Genomic DNA, 20,588 nt, shown 5'->3' with positions numbered 1-20,588 from the left:
GCCAGAAATTCATTTACACAATGATCAACATCATAACGATACTGCTCACCGAAATTCTTGTGCGGAACTAAGTTTCAAGAACATATTTGTAATGCTCTGTTGTAAGACTCATTTCGCTCTTAAGAAAATATTAAACAAAATTAAATGAAATTTGGTTGTAGTAATAACATGGATGATATTTATTTTTCGTTTTTAATGTACGCACAGTCTAGTATATACAGTCACGAAGCTCAGTACGTAGGGATTATGCATCCATAGATAGTTGCTAACCACTAGGATCGCTAATATCGCCTCATCACAGACAATGCGAAATAGTACCAGCACAGTCAATTGTTCCTAATACTCTCAATAACTCAAGCTTCGTGACTGTAAATACTAGACTATGATATATGGTTGCATTCATTTGTTGACAAAACAAAAGAACAATACCCAACAGACATGACCTACATTTAAATATGCCCTGATGATTAAATTCGCTCCCTCAGGATATATAAAGACAACTGCCAGAAGCCTCAACATTGACTTCTGCAGTAGCATCTTATATTGATTTATTGATAAAAAAACAATTGTGGTACCACATGTACATAGACAAAGTCAAAAGAAAAAAACAAACTAACTAAAATATTATATCAACACTAGTTTCCATAAATTCATCATCATCATCATCATCATCATCATCATCATCATCATCATCATCATCATCATCATCATCATCATCATCATCATCACCATCATCATCCTTGCATGTATTGGGCCTAATGGCCCGTTACGGTCTCTTGCCAACGCTTGAACGGTCTGCCCAAGGATCTCTTTCCCACAGGATGGTAATTTAAAATCTGGCGTGGAATTCTAGAACGAGGCATTCTGATGACATGTGATCTCCAGTTTTGTCTGTATTTCTGTAGGTATTCCGTAATCGGTTCAATCTGCAATTCTTTCATAATGTCAAAATTTCTAATGTGATCCATTCTCGTGTATCCCGCTCTATGACTCATAAATCTCATTTCTGACACCGTTAATCTTTGTGAATCAATATTACGAATCGTCCAAGCTTCACTACCAAGACAGATATAGGTCTGGCCAATGTTTTATAAATTCTGGTGCACGTGTGTTTTTGTACTAAGGTTGGTTTGAATATATGATTAATTATCCCCATTGCTCTGTTGAATTAAATAATTTTCTCATTCAAATCTTTTTCTTCTTCATATGAAATTTGCTAACCGAGATAACTAAAATTTTTAACTTGTTCGATGATCTTATTACTTACTTACTTACTGGCTTTTAAGGAACCCGGAGGTTCATTGCCGCCCTCACATAAGCCCGCCATTCGTCCCTATCCTGAGCAAGATTAATCCAGTCTCTACCATCATATCCCACCTCCCTCAAATCCATTTTAATATTATCTCACCATCTACGTCTCGGCCTCCCCAAAGGTCTTTTCCCCTCTGGCGTCCCTACTAACACTCTATATGCATTTCTGGATTCGCGCATACGTGCTACATGCCCTGCTCATCTCAAACGTATGGATTTAATGGATGATATTATTGATGCAAATTTTGGTAGGGACTGGTTCCTTTCCTAAAAAAACCAGGGTTTTTTATTAGCCACTCACGAATAACACATCTAAATCTATTAAAATCTATACTAATAATAAATCTGTAACTGAAATTTTTCTGGTAATTTTCGCTTTTACAAAAATAATTGATGTTAAGATTATAATTAACTATCCTGAGGCCGAAAATCGCAGTTTTGTATTTTTGTTTGTATATCTGTGTGTTTGTTACCTTTTCACTCGATAATGGCTGAATTGATTTCTATGAAAATTAGTAGGTATGTAAAATAAGTTCGTTCCCACTCAGATTTTAGGCTATATGACATTTAAAATACTTCCTGTAAAAAGGAGGTTATAAAGAGGCCTGAAGTAAATAAGTCGAAAAACCTAGCTTATTATTGATTACTGGTTCAATTAAAAAATAAAATCCATTTATGTGCAACTGGTGTCAAGGTTTTCAGAACAGCATATTTTCATAGATCAATTTTAAGTGTTTTCTGCGAATATGAAAACATTGAATCTGTGTTATTGATTTCGATTATAAAGTGTAAATAAGATTTAGAAAATTTTAACACTAAACATTTTGACCTGAAGATGCCTTGAAGATAAAGGCAAAAAAATCTGTCAAATTAATTCCATATTTTCAAGATAAGTTATCAATTGGGTTAAATTTGAATTAGCTTGATGGATTAGATCAGACTTAAGCTGTCACCTGCTTGAGGTATTTGAGCAAGGCAGGTCCAGCACCGGCGATGTACTTGCTGTGATAAGCGATGTTGGCGCAGTTGACCTCTTTTGCGAACACCCCCCGCTGCTGCAGACTCTTCACAAATGTCTTCATTGATTCTGTCGGGCCAGAAAGCGTGCAGAAGGCTGGTCCATTGTGACACGCCACCTCGATGTCAGGTGGACATAATTTCTTCATCTCCTTTGCCCCAAGACCTGTAAGTACAAAGGAAAATCTTAGGCTTACGTCTTCTTCACCAAACTTTATTATTAAATCAAAACTGAAGGTACTGCAACATCCTAGATACTAGAAGGAGATTTTTTTCACTAATGACCAGGGTTGCTAGACGTCCTGGATTTTTCTGGATTTTAATGGTATGTCCTGTATTGAGTTACATTTTTATGTTTACATGTATGATGTATGTTTGTGTAAGTACCTAATGACGAACCTATAATCTGTACAAGGAATGAATGAATGAATGAATGAATACATAAGTAAATATATAAAAAGCACCGGTAAATAAATAAATAAATAAATAAATAAGTAAATGAATATATTTTGTTAATATACGGCCATAAAGTCTGCTAAATGTACTGGTGACGATATGCCTCTATAATTTTCACACACACAAAAAAAAAAAAAAGAAAGAGTAAAAAATAGACAGATAAAAGAATTATAAAAGTAGAGAAAGAACCAGACATTATTCACGTTATAGAGAAGAAAAGACTACAATGGTATGGACATGTGAAGAGAACGACTACCACGACAAATTATGGAATGGATACCATCAGAAAGAAGGAAAAGAGGTCGTCCAGCAAACACGTGGATAGAAGGGGTACAGACTGCCATGACTTCAAGGAATTTGACACCAGAAAAGTGGATGGATAGGAAGGTTTGGCGTTTGGTTTCTGGAAGACGGCATCAGCAGTCATGAAATCGGAAGAAGATGAAGAAGAAGAAGAAGAAGAAGAAGAAGATAAATATATAATATATAAATAAATAAGTAAAGAAATAAATTTGTAAATAAATAAATAAACAAATATATAAATAAAAAACGTATAAATAAATAAGTAAATAAAGAAATAGAACAAATGTATAAATAAATAAATGGATAAATAAGTATATAAATAAATAAATGTATAAATAAATAAGTAAATAAATAAATGTATAAATAAGTAAATGAAGAAATAAAAGCAAATAAATAAATAAATAAATGAATGAATAAATGGATATATAAGTAAATAAAGAAATAAATAAACAAATACTTATTTAATTTTTTTATTTTATTGGGTTATTTTAGGACGCTTTATCAACATCTAGGTTATTTAGCGTCTGAATGAAATGAAGGTGATAATGCCGGTGAAATGAGTCCGGGGTCAAGCACCGAAAGTTACCCAGCATTTGCTCGTATTGGGTTGAGGGAAAACCCCGGAAAAAACCTCAACCAGGTAACTTGCCCCGACCGGGATTCGAACCCGGGCCACCTGGTTTCGCGGCCAGACGCGCTGACCGTTACTCCACAGGTGTGGAGATAAACAAATAAATAAATGTATAAGTAAATAAGTAAATAAAGAAATAAAAAACAAATATATAAATAAATAAGTAAATAAAGAAATAAAAAACAAATATATAAATAAATAAATGGATAAATAAGTAAATAAATAAATAAATGTATAAATAAATAAGTCCATGTATTGTGGGTCCCTATCACCACGGCAAAACAGTTATATTACCGGTTGTTCTGTATGGTTGTGAAACTTGGACTCTCACTTTGAGAGAGGAATAGAGATTAAGGGTGTTTGAGAATAAGGTGTTTAGGAAAATATTTGGGGCTAAGAGGGATGAAGTTACAGGAGAATGGAGAAAGTTACACAACGCAGAACTGCACGCATTGTATTCTTCACCTGACATAATTAGGAACATTAAATCCAGACGTTTGAGATGGGCAGGACATGTAGCACGTATGGGCGAATCCAGGAATGCATACAGAGTGTTAGTTGGGAGACTGGAGGGAAAAAGACCTTTGGGGAGGCCGAGACGTAGATGGGAGGATAATATTAAAATGGATTTGAGGGAGGTGGGATATGATGATAGGGACTGGATTAATCTTGCTCAGGATAGGGACCGATGGCGGGCTTATGTGAGGGCGGCAATGAACCTGCGGGTTCCTTAAAATCCATTTGTAAGTAAGTAAGTAAGTTATAAATAAATAAGTAAATAAATAAATATATATAAATAAATAAATGTATAAATAAATAAATAAATAAGTAAATAAAGAAATAAAACAGATATATAAATAAATAAATGGATATATAAGTAGATAAAGAAATAAATAAACAAATAAATAAATGTATAAATAAATAAGTAAATAAAAATAAATAAATAAGTAAATAAAGAAATAATTAAACAAATAAATAAATGTATAAAGAAATAAGTAAATAAAGAAATAAAACAGATATAAAAATAAATAAATGGATATATAAGTAGATAAAGAAACAAATAAACAAATAAATAAATGTATAAATAAATAAGTAAATAAAAATAAATAAATAAGTAAATAAAGAAATAATCAAACAAATAAATAAATGTATAATTAAATAAGTAAATAAAGAAATAAAACAGATATATTAATAAATAAATGGATATATAAGTAGATAAAGAAATAAATAAACAAATAAATAAATGTATAAATAAATAAGTAAATAAAGAAATAAACAAATATATAAATAAATAAATGGATAAATAAGTAAATAAAGAAATAAACAAACAAATTCATGAAGACTTTATGTCGGTCCATATAAAGGCCAGATAATGGTGCTCACCCACTGCAGCCATCAGGCCGTCGATCAGCTCTGTCTCAATAGAGGCCCTCCCGCGGAAGTACGCGGCCAGCACCATCTGCTCGGCCGTGAAGCAGCCGTCCATATAGCTGCAACCCAGCTCGCCCACCGAGTGGCCCACGATGCCGTCAGCTTCAATTCCCACGGCGTTCATTATGTCTACCAGCCCTATCTGTAAAACAGAACACGGTGCACATTGAATACAACACGTGAGCTGCTTATCTTGTAGTAATAAAATGTTTGGTTTAGAGGCGTCATTTGTGGGGGAAATTGTTATCCCCTCGCCAAGTTTAAGACTTAAAAATTTAATTGAATACCAGTACTAGAGAAAGAATGTGAGAACTGTACAACATCAATCTCCTTTACAGATTTAATTATGCTGTCCTTTTCCTTCCTTTTATAGATATCATTGCCAGCGTTCAGCCAGGACAGCGCAGATTCAGCTACTCATTTTTGCTGAGTTACAGCAGCTGTGAGTGTCTGGACGACCAAGTTCCAAAATGACCGCTGTGTTTACAAAGAAACACACCATTTTTCTGTCTACTCCGGAATATAAGACACCATTGGTTGTTGCCTACCCCCTCCACTCTCTCTGGCTTCAAGCAAACCGTGCGTTTTTTTTTTTAAAGCAAGACGTAAACCGCTGCAGCAAGACCGTTCTTTTATTACATTTGCTTCATCGTCGCTGCAGCAACCGTGCAGCAAATCAAAGCTTCGCTTTACGAGTTTGCTGCACGATCTATCATGGCGGAGTGCGTGTTTTGGTCTTTTGCAACGTTTATTATTGTTAAAATCGTCTAGTAATAATAATTCTATGTCATTATCATGGAAGTCCAAACTATTTAACATGTTCGGTTCTTTTAAGGTTAAATTGATTACTGCAGTAATAGAAGCCATTATTAATTGTCCACCATTTTGCAGTCACGTGACCTAATTGCGTTTTTTTTTTCGACCCTCATTTTGCTGCAGCAAAGGCATGAAGCGATTTACTGAAGCTCTTTAGAAAGAAAAAACGCACGGAAAGTTGAGGCGAAAAGAAATTTGCTATGAGAAATGGTTACCGCTATTTCAGTGCTGTCGATCAGCAAGGTGTTCAATGCGGTCCCTATTTGAGTGCTACCTCAACACTGTCGTCCACACCTGTGGAGTAACGGTCAGCGCGTCTGGCCGCGAAACTAGGTGGCCCGGGTTCGAATCCCGGTCGGGGCAAGTTGCCTGGTTGAGGTTTTTCCGGGGTTTTCCCTTAACCCAATACGAGCAAATGCTGGGTAACTTTCGGTGCTGGACCCCGGACTCATTCCACCGTCATTATCACCTTCATTTCATTCAGACGCTAAATAACCTAGATGTTGATATAGCGTCGTAAAATAACCCAATAAAATAAAATAAATCAACACTGTCCTGGCTGAATGCAGCCATTAATCTTTTCAACTTTTCTTCAATGGCAGCATGTAAATTCCGGAGGTTGTTTTTTTGTAATTTAATTTGTTAAGTTTATTTATACATGCTTTAACATCTGTGGTCATATCGCATGTACGATCTTTGCGTAATATCAGTAGGCCGATGTTACTATTGTTGAGTTCCTGTTTCTATTGTTGTGTGTCATGTTAAATCTAGGGAATCGTGTAGGACTATTTAAAAAAAACTACAAATAATGCCCATGGCTTGTCAGTATATTTTATTCATTAATAAACTTCCTCGTATGTAATCGTGAAAACTTTGTAAGTAATTCAACAGTTTACAGCATACGAGTAAGTACACGTCAAAAAATGACTTTCGTACTCCATCGGCAAGTCTATCGTGCTATCAAAAAGGAGTGCGTTATGTGGCAGTAAAAATTTCTAATAGCCTCCCTTTCGATATAAAAAATGAAACTCAAAACATAAGATTATTTAGAACCAAATTAAAGAAGTACCTAATTTCTCACGCCTTCTATTCTGTAGGTGAATTTATGGCATTCAACAACGCTGTATGAATATTTGTGTTATATTGGGTATTGATAGTAAAACTTTGTGTTGTACTAGTGACTATATTGTAAAACTCTTCTGTATATATTTCATCTAGACCGTGACTATAATACACTCAGGGACAAAAAAAACCGGACACTTTAATATTTGCTGGTATTTTGCAAAACATTATCTTCTCATACAATATTATGGTAGCCATCTGTTGTTATGGAGACGTGTATACATTGTTGATTGTTTTTTTGTTTTATAAACAAGCCATTACAACCAAATATTCCAATTTTGCTTTCGGAGTCTCAGCTATAACAATTTTGTCTCAACCATTTTGTGCTTCATTATCGTTATCATTCGTTATTTCTTTATTTTTACATTTTCTGAGTTTAAGTGGGGTTGTAACATTTGTCTTAAAACAAGATGCGACCTGAAGATGCGGCTCGAGCTGTAGCCCTTTACGATGATGGACGCAGTGTACGTTACATTGCAAATTTTATGAATATGGCTAGAAGCACAATCCATGATGCCATAAAACGGTATAGAGAGACCCTAGAATATACCAGAAGACCAGGTTCGGGTCGTCCAAGAGCTACAAATCCAAATGAAGACAGGTATATGGTGTTGAGAGTTCTTAGGGAGCGCAACCTGCCAGCTACTAGTGTAGCCCAGCAATTTGTTAACATGCATGGACGCCCAATTTCGGCCAAAACAGTTAGAAGGAGGTTGAAAGCAAGTGGACTGATATCAAGTAGACCTGCAACTGGTCCCAGACTTCTCAGGATGCATCGAGTTGAACGACTGCGTTTTGCAAATGATCACAGGGATTGGAGAAATGGACAGTGGAGCTGTGTTCTGTTCACAGATGAGTCCTGCTTCAATCTGTGCTCACCTGATGGACGTGAAAGAGTTTGGAGATGGAGGGGAGAACGATTTTCACAGTGTTGCATTTCCGAAAATGTGCCGTATGGAAGTGGTGGAGTGATGGTTTGGGCAGGAGTGTGTACGGATGCTCGTACAGAGTTGGTTTTTGTTGAAAATGGCAGACTAACAGCTGATATGTATATAAATGAATGTTTGGCTGATCATGTTGTGCCATTTGGCCAATTTGTAGGCGATAATTTTGTTTTAATGCATGATAATGCACGGCCGCATATTGCCCATGCGGTCGGAGATTATCTCCAAGAAGTGGGAATCCATGTTTTTCCATGGCCAGCAAGGAGTCCAGACATGAACCCAATTGAACACGTGTGGGACATGCTGGGACGGCGTGTTAAGAATAGACGACCGAGACCAGAATCGTTACAAGAGTTGAGGCGAGCACTTGGCGAAGAATGGGAACTTATTCCTCAAGAAGACATTGCTAACCAAATTGAGAGCATGCCAAGACGTATGGATGCAGTTATTCAAGCCAGAGGGGGTAATACCCGTTACTAAAAAGAGTTTTTAATGTTTAAGGCACCATAAAATGAAAAAACAGTTAGACCAAATGATGCCATAGTTATATGCCCGTTTTAATTTTCTCATCAGAGATTTTTTTTTTTCAAATGTTGTCGTATAAGGTGCTAAATGAAACATTATTTTGTTTAAATGGGTTTTGTTTCATTTTGGAATAATTGGCAACAAAATGCAAGCAAATATAGAAGTGTCCGGTTTTTTTTGTCCCTGAGTGTATTCTGTGGCTGGGAGGAAAAAGGTCTTAAGTCAATTTTTTGTGAAAACGAGATTTTTATATATTCTGAAAGCGGAAACGATTCTCTACAATCTGGTAAAACGGTTAAAGTTAAATAAGACTCCTGACTGGATTTATAGAGCGTTACCAAATGTCCTAAGTACTTTTTGAATCGAGCACACACAGAATAAAGGACTTAAGAATATTTAATACTTTATTCCTTACAAACCATCACATGTTTACTTTCCATGCTTCCCTATTAAAAAGATCTAACTTGTATTTTAGCCATTTGATCACATACTGATGCTCTTTCCTTTCAAAACTTTAAGCACCAGGGCAAACAGTCCTATAATTGTTTAAGACCCATTTTGCATTCCTAATAATTTACATTTCTCATTTATTTTGACACGAGAAATGTCTTATGTTTACATAGTCCCTTCCACTCAGTTTGGGTTCTAGTCTTAAAGGTGCGGCTATTTTTGGAAATAATCAAGAAAATTGTTACATGAGCACGTTTAGAAGAAATATAAACAAATAATATCCAGAAAAAAAACCTCTTAATTAAAAAACTCTATAACTGACACCAATTTTAATCTTTCTACTGCTCTCCTGAAAAGTATAAAATTTTTACTTAAGACCTTTTTCCTCCCGGCCACAGAATTAAGACTTTATATTACTATAGTAGGCCTACTATTAAGATTTTTTTTTGTTTGACTTGCTCCATACTCTAGCTGTGAAGCAATTTACGAATACCATGTAAATAAATACAATACAATACAATAGGGGCATGATTTTATGGTGATTATTTTACCTTGATTTCGTGATTAAAATGGTTTAATTTCGGTGAATATTTCGTAAAAATCGAGCAATTTCGCGCGTATTTCGCACCCTAAAGAACATTAAAATGTAATATAAAGCAACATTTTTTAAACATTGTTATTGAAACGAACAGAAGAAAATCCCGTGCATATTTTCAATGACTCTCTGCATACATGATTCAGCCATAATTATATTCTTTTACCCTATCACATATTTTGTTTACTAATAAATTATGTTTTACCATTTCATTTCTCTATCTTCACTCGTAATTCCCTGTACAGATAACATTTCATGTTATTGTGTGTTTACAGGTTCGGTATTTAAGGCCCATTCACAATGAAAATTAAACATAACCGTAACATGAACACACAAGTTTGCGGCCAGGCTACCAAATGGGATCATTCACAATGATTCACATAAGCATTCACATAAACATTACCATAAGACGTTAACTTGAAAGTTTGCAAACTCCAAACTTTCATGCTTATGCTTACGTGATTAGCAAACAGAACACAATCGTGGAGCGCTGAAGTATACGACAGAATATGAGGAAATGGCGTCGTTGTTATGTTTCCATGGTTACCAAGTATGTTTGCTGTTATGTTTATGTTCCCATCGTGAATGTAACCGAGTTTGCAACCCAGTCACGGTACCTGGCAGGCTGCGATGCCCACGAAGCAGTTGAGGATGTTGTCGAAGACTGTGGGGTCGTCAGTGGTGATGATGTGGTGCACGTCCACCCCGTAGGGCTGCAGAGCCCTCTGGCACTTGTCGATGGCAGCTGCGAAGATGGGAATGCTGAGGAAGGCCTTGCCCATGCCTGTCCACTGCGAACCCATGCCAGTGAACACGTACCAGACCGGACGCTTGCTGCCTTGGTAGTGCTGTGGACATAGAAATGACGTCATGAACTTGCTGTTTCTCTTATAGACCTCAGAAACCTGGCCGATCACATGACACAATAATTACATGCAACCATTGTCACACTGAACAGATTGGTGATGATGGGACTATGGCCACAGTCTACTATATACAGTCACGAAGCTTGAGTTGTGAGGGTGCTAGAAACAAAAGACTGTGCCGGTACTATTCTGCATTGTCTATAATGAGGCGATATTAGCGATCCTAGTGGTGAGCAACTATCTAATGTATGCATATTTACTACGTATTGAGCTTCGTGACTGTATATACTAGACTGTGATATGACCATGAATTTGGTACAAAATGAAGAAATCTTTTTGAAATGTTCTCCACCATGCTATGGGTTCGAATCCCGCTGCGAGTGCACAGTTTGCTACAGGTTGTGGCAGGGATTACGTTCAACGTTCGTTTGCGTTGAGTTACTTTTCGTTACAGTGAAGTTCGTTGAAGTTCGACAAATACAAGCTCCATGTTTTTGATTACGATCAACGTTAGAATGAACGAACGCAAGACGGAGCTGATTCAACATTGCCAAGATCTACCTTTCACAAACGCGAAGAAACATAAGTGGAACATCACCCAATCACGAATCAGAAGCGAGGCGACGCACTTCTTTTATTTTTACTTCTTCTTTCGTTGTGAATATGGCCATATTGCTGCTGAAATATTAAATAAATTGATTTTAATTTATGAGGAACCATCGTTTGATTGAATATGAAGGTCGCATGAATGGCTAAAGCAAGGAGATGCACTATCACCTTTACTTTTTAACTTTGCTCTAGAGTATGCCATTAGGAAAGTCCAGGATAACAGAGAGGGTTTGGAATTGAACGGGTTACGTCAGCTGCTTGTCTATGCGGATGACGTGAATATGTTAGGAGAAAATCCACAAACGATTAGGGAAAACACGGGGATTTTACTGGAAGCAAGTAAAGAGATAGGTTTGGAAGTAAATCCCAAAAAGACAAAGTATATGATTATGTCTCGTGACCAGAATATTGTACGAAATGGAAATATAAAAATTGAAGATTTATCCTTTGAAGAGGTGAACAAATTCAAATACCTGGGAACAACAGTAACAAATATAAATGACACTCGGGAGGAAATTAAACACAGAATAAATATGGGAAATGCGTGTTATTATTCTGTTGAGAAGCTTTTATCATCCAGTCTACTGTCAAAAAATCTGAAAGTTGGAATTTATAAAACAGTTATATTACCGGTTGTTCTGTATGGATGTGAAACTTGGACTCTCACTTTGAGAGAGAAACAGAGGTTAAGGGTTTTTAAGAATAAGGTGCTTAGGAAAATATTTGGGGCTAAGAGGGATGAAGTTACAGGAGAATGGAGAAAGTTACACAACGCAGAGCTGCACGCATTGTATTCTTCACCTGACGTAATTAGGAACATAAAATCCAGACGTTTGAGATGGGCAGGGCATGTAGCACGTATGGGCGAATCCAGAAATTTATATAGAGTGTTAGTTGGGAGGCCGGAGGGAAAAAGACCTTTGGGGAGGCCGAGACGTAGATGGGAGGATAATATTAAAATGTATTTGAGGGAGGTGGGATATGATGGCAGAGACTGGATTAATCTTGCTCAGGATAGGGACCGATGGCGGACTTATGTGAGGGCGGCAATGAACTTCCGGGTTCCTTAAAAGCCAGTAAGTAAGTATTATTATCATTATTATTATTATTATTATTATTATTATTATTATTATTATTATTATTATTATTATTATTGCTTTATCATCGATATTATTCTGTGGTAACATATTTTTCTAATACCGGTATTTTATTTATGTTATCTAAAAAAAAATCACCAATGTATAGGGAATTATAAGTATGGACACTTCGCATCGGTACCTTTGATGTAGCAGTGACTGATTTCATTGACCTTCAAACCAGCGTGAGCGTGATATCCCGTTTTTTTCCCCTAGAGTTGGCGCGGACATCACATCAGCTGGTAGTCGACACAGAGGAAATATAACATGCAATTAATACATCTAGGTACATTATGTACTCAAATAAAATAAATTGGATCTACGAAATCATAAATCCGCCATTAACTGTAATGTCTAGACTCTAGAGTTCCTTTATAATGAGAAATGAGACGTGAACCCATCAAAAATTAAAATATGTGATGATTTGACAATGGAAAAACAAAACTCCTATGAGAAGTAAAACTTCACGCCTATATATTATATACAATATTAAACGAATTTTATACATATAGTATTATATTATTTTAAAATATAATTTATTATATATAAACTATAAAAATTAACATTACAGCTAGTTTGTCAACAGTAATCTCACTAGAGGTTTTGATTTATCTAGAGAAAATCAACACTCGAGTGGAATTTTATCGACTATTACACGATTAGAAGAAAGTATATAAAGATTAGAAGTAATAAATCACTCTAATACAATAAAATATTAACTGACTTACAAAAATTCTATTTCATTAATGTTAGCTTCACCAAAACGTTTGAATGGAGCCTCCATATTCGGTTGATATCTATCCAGTAAACAACTGACGAACGCAAAGCATGTTTCATAGTATCGTAAAGAATTTTCAGTTTCAAATGTTGGCAAACAAAGAAACAAATGGTAGGGAGATGATAAAAACAGAAGAAAATAGGTATTAATTGACTTACTAAAATTGTATTTAACTAATGTTTGCTTCACCAAAACGTTTGAATGGAGCTGCCATTTTCAGTTGACTATCTATACGGGAAATAAATCACGACCGCAAAGCATGTTTTACACACAGACTCACTAAATAACCGCTAGACCGCTCATTGCCGTTCTGTTATGCACTCAAATTGAACAGCCAACTGGCGGCCATTTGTTTGGTAGAACTGAATAAGTGTGGTTCGCTTTTAATTGCAGTAAAGGCTCATTCACAATGAAAATTAAACATAACGTAAACATTAACATAAGCACATAAACATATGCCACAAACTTAAGTAGCCAAGGCCCATTCACAATGAAAATTAAACATAACGTAAACATAACACGTGTGTGGAAACAAACATACCGAATCAACAAAACTACAGAATCTATTACATAAAAATGGAGAATTGCACAATGACTGACGATGTAGCTATTCAATTTATGTTTCTAATAACTACAATGACATCAGTATATGGCTTTCAATACTTGAAATCAAAGAAAGGGAGATGTAAAATAATCAACTTTTCGTCATATGATTCCATGTTGCGCGCCTAGCTATCATCACGGCCAATAGATCAAAATATTGCCTGTAGGCAAAGCCCATGAGATGTTAAACAAAAAGTGAAAACACGCTTTCCGCTTGTGTACTGTTTCCAAATCGCATAAACATAAGCATGAAAGTTTGGAGTTTGCAAACTTTCATGTTAACGTCTTATGATTAAGATTAAGTTTATGCTTATGTAATTCATTGTGAATGCTTTCATTACATAACATGGACACAAGGTTTTATGCTTACGTTATGTTTATGTTTAATTTTCATTGTGAATGGGCCTTAATGCATACGGATGTAAAGATAAAGGACGGAAGGAATGTTACATTTCCCTGGTTAGTTAATCCTTAATTTCTACGACGATTTTTCTGCGTATTATCCTATTATGGTACAGAAGACAAACTATTGCACTTACCATGCGACTGTTTATGCTTCAGGTTTCCTCTGAGTAAAATGTTCCCTTAACCAAAAGTGGATAGGTGCAATCCGTAGAGAGAATTTCAACCCTACAATCAATCATTCTGTGTCTTCAGCTGACTCTCAGGCGTGTGCATTTCAGTACTCATTATGGCCGGCAGAGTGTGATAGTTGTCACGAACGTTCGTTAGAAGTTCAACCTACGGATGAACGCAACGTAACGTAACGCAAACGAACGTTAATCGTAATGCTAACCTAAGACATGGAGCACTTGCCTTGACACTCCTGAGGCGCTTGTCATCCTGTGTGATGACGGAGTACCCACGGTACGTGTGTCCGGGAATGTCTGTGGAATGCAGGTCTTGAATAAGCTGCACAAACTCTGCATCCAGAGGTTTGGACTCCAGCTACGAGCAAGCAACAAACAAATCTCCTAAGATTACACCAACGAATAATAATAATAATAATAATAATAATAATAATAATAATAATAATAATAATGGTTTATTTTAACTGGCAGAGTTAAGGCCATTCGGCCTTCTCTTCCACTCAACGAGTATGATAAAAATTACTACAGTGCTATGAATATAACATAATCAATACAATACAATACAATACAATACAATTCAAAGCAATACAATACTACAAATACAAGACAATATAATACATAATTAATATAATACAATGACAATTCTTTTCGTCTTCACAACACCAATAAAATAATTATGTAATAATAATAATAATAATAATAATAATAATAATAATAATAATAATAGTAATGGTAGTCATATCTAAATTAAATTAAATTATTAAGCTCGATCACAAGTTTAATTTCAATTTGACTGCGCCTGTAAGAAATCGTTTCTTGAAAGTGGTTATTGTCTGGCAGCCCCTAATCTTCTGAGGTAGAGAATTCCATTCACGGCGAACTGAGACAGTAAAAGAGGATGAATCGTGGGATGTTCTATGGGCAGGAATTGCTAGGATTTGGCTCTCCTGTGACCTGGTGTTTAGATTGTGACTGGAGGATAAGTAGTTAAACCGGGAACGAAGATAATTTGGAGTAGAAGTGTGGAGAACTCGAAACAGAAGAGAGAGCGAATGAAGTGTTCTACGGTTATTAAGTTGCAGCCAGGATAAAGATTTGAACGAGAGTGTAATGTGGTCAAATTTGTGAGCATTACTGATGAATCTGACACACATATTGTGCACACGCTGCAGCTTGTTCGCAAGGTCAGTTGTCAAGTCTGTAAGTATTACGTCACAATAGTCAAACAGTGGTAGTACGAAGGTTTGCACTAAAGTCTGTTTTAATTCTGGCGGGAGGAAGTTTCTGAATGGGTTAAGAGAATGCATGGTATAGCACAGTCTCTTGGATATTTCCTTTATTTGGCATTCCCAATTTAAATTTATAAAGATTATAAAGAATAGATACTTCGCGTCGGTACCTTTGATGCAGCCGGACTGATTTCAATGACCTTCAAGCCAGCTAAAGCGTGAGATTCTGCTTTCTCCTTAGAGTTGGCGCTGACATCACACCAGCTAGCAGTCGACACAGCGGAAATATAACACATATAATTAATATATCTAGGTACATTATGTACTCAAATAAAATAAATTGGATCCATAAAATAATAAATCCGTCATTAACTGTAATGTCTAGACTCGAGAGTTCCTTTATAATGAGAGTTGAGACGTTGACCCCAACAACAATTAAAATATGTACCGGTAATGATTTGATAGCAATGAAAATGGAAAAACAAAACTCTTACGAGAAGTAAAACCATATATCTATATTATATTATATACAAATATTAAACGAATTCTATACTTAATTTTATAATGTATTATATTATTTTATAAAATAATTTATGATATCTGAAATATAAAATATTATTATTACAACTAGTTTGTCACTGAGAAATAAGGAAAAGCTCTTAACTTCAATTTATTTGAAGCAAAGCGTTACTGGATTATGCAATAAGGTAGGCGATGTTTGGATCCTGTGTCTCAACTCTATTCTCAATTATTATCTTAGCGTATGCTCGATTACACTAACCTCTAGCACTTGAAAGTGGAACTATACGCTGGCGCACAGAGAAACAAAACACAGGCAAATTCGCTCAGTGTCCATTCTTTATAATCCCTATTCGCTGATTACACGTTATTACACGGCCTATGTTGCGGCACTAATATTCAGTTTTAAGATGTGTGAAGTAGGAATAAAAACGACATGAAATACGACATGCATTGTGGAAAAACTTGATATATTTTATTACGTCGTTAAATAATGTGCACAAGAACTAGAAACAGGAAGACAGGAAAGAAACGGCAAAAAGATGCACGTAAAGATTGATCAGAACCAGCATAATAAGAAAAAGTGTAAGAATTCTAAAAAAGAAAGAGTGTGAGGTTAAAATAGAAATGTGACAAACATAACCAGAAAGAGCGGTAGGCAATGAAATGGTGGAAATGAAAAAGAAAGTAAAGACAGGTAGGAAAAAAGTGGACAAGAAAATAGAAAATCGGCGTGAACACATTGCAAATTTCCACAATCGAGAGTGGAACCAACCTTCAAAAACTAGAAACAGAATTGCCATCTGATAGGCAGAAAGGAAAGGTATAATACCAAACATATACTAGCAATGAGCAGCAAGAAGACAAGAAAGGACAGGGTACAGGACAGGAGTGAAAAGAAGAAGTGACGAGAGGAGAAAGGGGACGAAAGAAGAGGGGAAGGGAGAAGAGGAGTGGAGAGGAGAGAGAAACATGGGGGGGGGGGGGAGAAAGAGGATGCATTTCATTCATATTCATTATCAATGAGTGGTTTATGAGGGAGTTATAGACACACAGTATAGCAGATAGGTAATGATAATAACAATAATAATAATAATAATAATAATAATAATAATGTTAGGAGAAAATCCACAAACGATTAAGGAAAATACGGGAATTTTACTGGAAGCAAGTACAGAGATAGGATTGGAAGTAAATCCCGAAAAAAAAACAAAGTATATGATTATGTCTCGTGACCAGAATATTGTACGAAATGGAACTGTAAAAACTGGAAATTTATCCTTTGAAGAGGTGGAAAAATTCAAATATCTTGGAGCAACAGTAACAGATATAAATGACACTCGGGAGGAAATTAAACACAGAATAAATATGGGAAATGCCTGTTATTATTCGGTTGAGAAGCTCTTATCATCCAGTCTGCTGTCCAAAAATCTGGAAGTTAGAATTTATAAAACAGTTATATTACCGGTTGTTCTGTATGGCTGTGAAACTTGGACTCTCACTTTGAGAGAGGAACAGAGATTAAGTGTGTTTGAGAATAAGGTGCTTAGAAACATATTTGGGGCTAAGAGGGATGAAGTTACAGGAGAATGGAGAAAGTTACACAACGCAGAACTGCACGCATTGTATTCTTCACCTGACATAATTAGGAACATTAAATCCAGACGTTTGAGATGGGCAGGGCATGTAGCACGTATGGGCGAATCTAGAAATGCATATAGAGTGTTAGTTGGGAGGCCGGAGGGAAAAAGACCTTTAGGGAGGCCGAGACGTAGATTGGAAGATAATATTAAAATGTATTTGAGGGAGGTGGGATATGATGATAGAGACTGGATTAATCTTGCTCAGGATAGGGACCAATGGCGGGCTTATGTGAGGGCGGCAATAAACCTCCGGGTTAAAATTAAAATTAAAATTAAAATGAAAGATAATGTAGGTAATTATTACACCCTTAACCTAATTATTAAAGATTATCTACATTATCTTTAATCTTAACTTATGAGCACTGTTGTATTTCGACCTTCTAAGTATTTAACCTCCGGGTTCGTTAAAAGCCATTTGTAAGTAATAATAATAATAATAATAATAATAATAATAATAATAATAATAATAATACAAAAAGCATTGTAGGGTAGATCTGTACCTCAAAAACTAAAGCAGTGACAATGTGAGGAAAAACATACCAACAAAAATTGAAATAGATGGAAGGATAACAGAAGAGGTTTCTAACGTCATCTGCTTGGGGAATGTGTTTGCAGAACACAATGATAATATACAGGGTGAATCGTACTAATGTCATTAATTTCAGATATTATTCTTTGATATATTTCAAACAAAACAATGTAATTCAAGTTTGTTCGTTTTTTCTCCCTTTTCGAGATAAAAATTGTTTTATATGAAATATTTCATAGTGTGTTTTGGGAAAGCCATTGATTTAATTCCCAATACGCTCAATCAATTTAAGAGAGCAGAGTATTATGATGATAAATGATTGAAAGAATTTTAGTTTTGTCCTTTAAATGTGGAGAAATTTGATCCGAACAAATGTAACTTTTCGTTCTGCAAAGGAATTTTAAAATGTTACATTTCTTCGGATCAAATTTCTGCACATTTAAAGCACAAAACTAAAATTCTTTTAATCATTTATTATCATAATACTCTGCTCTCTTAAATTGACTGAGCATATTGGGAATTAAATTAATGGCTTTCCAAAACACGCTGTGAAATGTTTCATATAAAACAACTTTTATCTCGAAAAGGAAGCAAAAACGAGCAAAATTGTGTTAAACTGTTTTGTTTGAAATATCTAAAAAAATTACCTCTTGAAATTAATGGCATGTCTTATGGTTCACCCGGTATAAAACATGTGTCAAAGTCCTGCCAGGCGGGTATAATGAAACTGTAGCTACTATAAAATTATGTAGTTAATGTAGTAATTTGGTGCACAATGTTTTTTAAGCTTACATGATTAATGTACAGAGTGTCTCATAAGTCTGGAACCATGGGCCAAATCTTTGAAATGCTGTTTCTTCTTGTTTTCAGGTACTTTTGAAGCCTGAGTGATGTTGTTTGGTAAAGATGGACGCATTCAAGTGATCTTGTTTGTTGGTAGCTGCAGTCACAGGGAATTTGGCCCTGGAAGTTAATTGGTTGTACCCAGAACAAACGTCGATTACACTGGAATGTCATTCCGCTTTACTTAACTCTGGCTTCAGAAGTACTTACAAAGAAGAAGAAACAGTATTTCAGAGATTTGGCCTATGGTTCCAGACTTATGGGACACCCTATAGATAGGAAAGTAAGTGTTAGTATTATAATAAGTACGGGTCCCTTCACACATGTGACACTCACCTCCTTCAAGATATAGTCGACGGCTTCCTCTGTGCGCCCGGATGCGATCATGAGCCTCGGGATTCTGTCGGTAGGGGCGCCGTTGTTCACTTTAACCTTGTCGTTCCACCTGAGGAGCAAATGGACGCCTGAGCCAGCAAGGGAGAAAGAATTGACCGCGACCAGACCTCCATTGAAGGCACACTTCTCTGTGACCACCTGCAACATGAGAGCTTAGAATTATCCTCAGTGACTCAACAGATAACACAAAGACGGATATAAGCTAGTTGGTTCTCAACTCCAGTTCAGCACACTGGAGCAGAATATGTAGGGAAGTTTCTTCTTCCTTCCCATCGCCTACATAGTGTTGTAGAGTAGTGGCAAAAAAAAAACCGGACCGACCCTTGTAGCTGATTTCAGAGCCTTGTTCACTCAGAGCACGATAGACTGGTCACTAAGACTTTCGTGGTTCGAATCCTGCCTGCAAAGAAAACTTTTTTTTGTTCCTTATTCAAATTTATTCCCAATACTTTTCGATTGCTGGTAAAATTCATGTTCTGGGAATAAGTAGTGAATTAATTAAGTAGTGAAATATCGCTGCAATCGAAAAGTTTTGGGAATAAATTTGAATAAGGAACAAAAAAAGTTTCCTTCCCAGGCAGGATTCGAACCACGAAAGTCTTAGTTACCAGTCTATCGTGCTCTGGAGTGAACAAGGCTCTGAAATCAGCTACAAGAGTCGGTCCGGTTTTTTTGCCACTACTGTACATGTGTCTTCAAGCAACAGTAACCTGCCAGTATAACTGTCACTATATTACACACTTTCTATTAATGGAGGAGATGGGTGAAATTTCGGCCATTTTTCGAGGGAAAAACAATTTTCTTTTTTTTTTTACATCACGTGACATTTCATTTATACAAAATGTCTCAAGAGGAATGTAAAATACTTCAGGATAATGTAGTTTGAGTTAATCTCCACAACTTAACCTGATATACCTATGTCCGAAATGTAATGATTGTAGAAGTGCATAATTTCAAGGGAAAAAACTGTTCTGGAGCCTGGCGTCCAACCCAGGACTTTTGCCTGACAATGCCAACACTCTACCGACTTAGCTATCCAGGAACGTCTAATCAACTATTCCCTTTTATAACCACACACCTCAAATGGGTTGACAAGACGTCAAAAACCCAGCATTGAGTGCACACTTTTTCTGTGTGACATAAATTGCCGTTTTCTGTTAACGAACAGTGACGTATATTATACAAATCTGACTTTTCAAGAATAGCTACCTGTGAAGCTGACTTGAATAATTTCAAGAAAAAAACT

The 20,588-nt window shown here is 35.9% G+C and overlaps 2 protein-coding genes across 2 annotated transcripts in view; both read right to left on the bottom strand.

Annotated features, from left to right (window-relative positions):
• The window catches only part of LOC138705729 (fatty acid synthase-like), a gene marked incomplete at its 3' end in the record, with an annotated part of 84,824 nt that extends 74,384 nt beyond the window's left edge, over positions 1–10,440 (bottom strand). The window contains exons 1-3 of the mRNA XM_069834297.1: positions 10,219–10,440; positions 5,102–5,291; positions 2,265–2,494 (exon numbers count right to left, since the gene is read on the bottom strand). Of these exons, the coding sequence (XP_069690398.1) occupies positions 2,265–2,494; positions 5,102–5,291; positions 10,219–10,404 (606 nt within the window). The remainder of the gene's footprint in view (positions 1–2,264; positions 2,495–5,101; positions 5,292–10,218) is intronic.
• Positions 10,441–14,229: 3,789 nt separating this feature from the next.
• Positions 14,230–19,571, bottom strand: LOC138705728 (fatty acid synthase-like). Its single transcript, XM_069834296.1, has 3 exons — positions 19,283–19,571; positions 14,410–14,541; positions 14,230–14,334 (listed from the first exon to the last, which is right to left on the bottom strand). Exons 1-3 carry the CDS (start codon positions 19,487–19,489, stop codon positions 14,230–14,232), a joined length of 444 nt encoding a protein of 147 aa, XP_069690397.1. The 5' UTR covers positions 19,490–19,571.
• Between the last annotated feature and the right edge of the window lie 1,017 nt (positions 19,572–20,588).

Source organism: Periplaneta americana, chromosome 9 (genome assembly GCF_040183065.1).
Source record: "Periplaneta americana isolate PAMFEO1 chromosome 9, P.americana_PAMFEO1_priV1, whole genome shotgun sequence".
NCBI classification, from domain to species: domain Eukaryota; kingdom Metazoa; phylum Arthropoda; class Insecta; order Blattodea; family Blattidae; genus Periplaneta; species Periplaneta americana.
The sequence above is the reverse complement of the archived record's forward strand: the minus strand, read 5'-3'. Positions and strand labels throughout refer to the sequence as shown.

Bases quoted from the DNA above. Each gene is read 5' to 3' on its own strand.
- LOC138705728 (XM_069834296.1), bottom strand. From the start codon at position 19,489: ATGTTGCAGGTGGTCACAGAGAAGTGTGCCTTCAATGGAGGTCTGGTC. The intron at 14,542-19,282 runs GTGAGTGTCACA...GCTTGCTCGTAG, and splicing joins TCGACTATATCTTGAAGGAG to CTGGAGTCCAAACCTCTGGA. The intron at 14,335-14,409 runs GCAAGTGCTCCA...GTTCATCCGTAG, and splicing joins AGCGCCTCAGGAGTGTCAAG to GTTGAACTTCTAACGAACGT.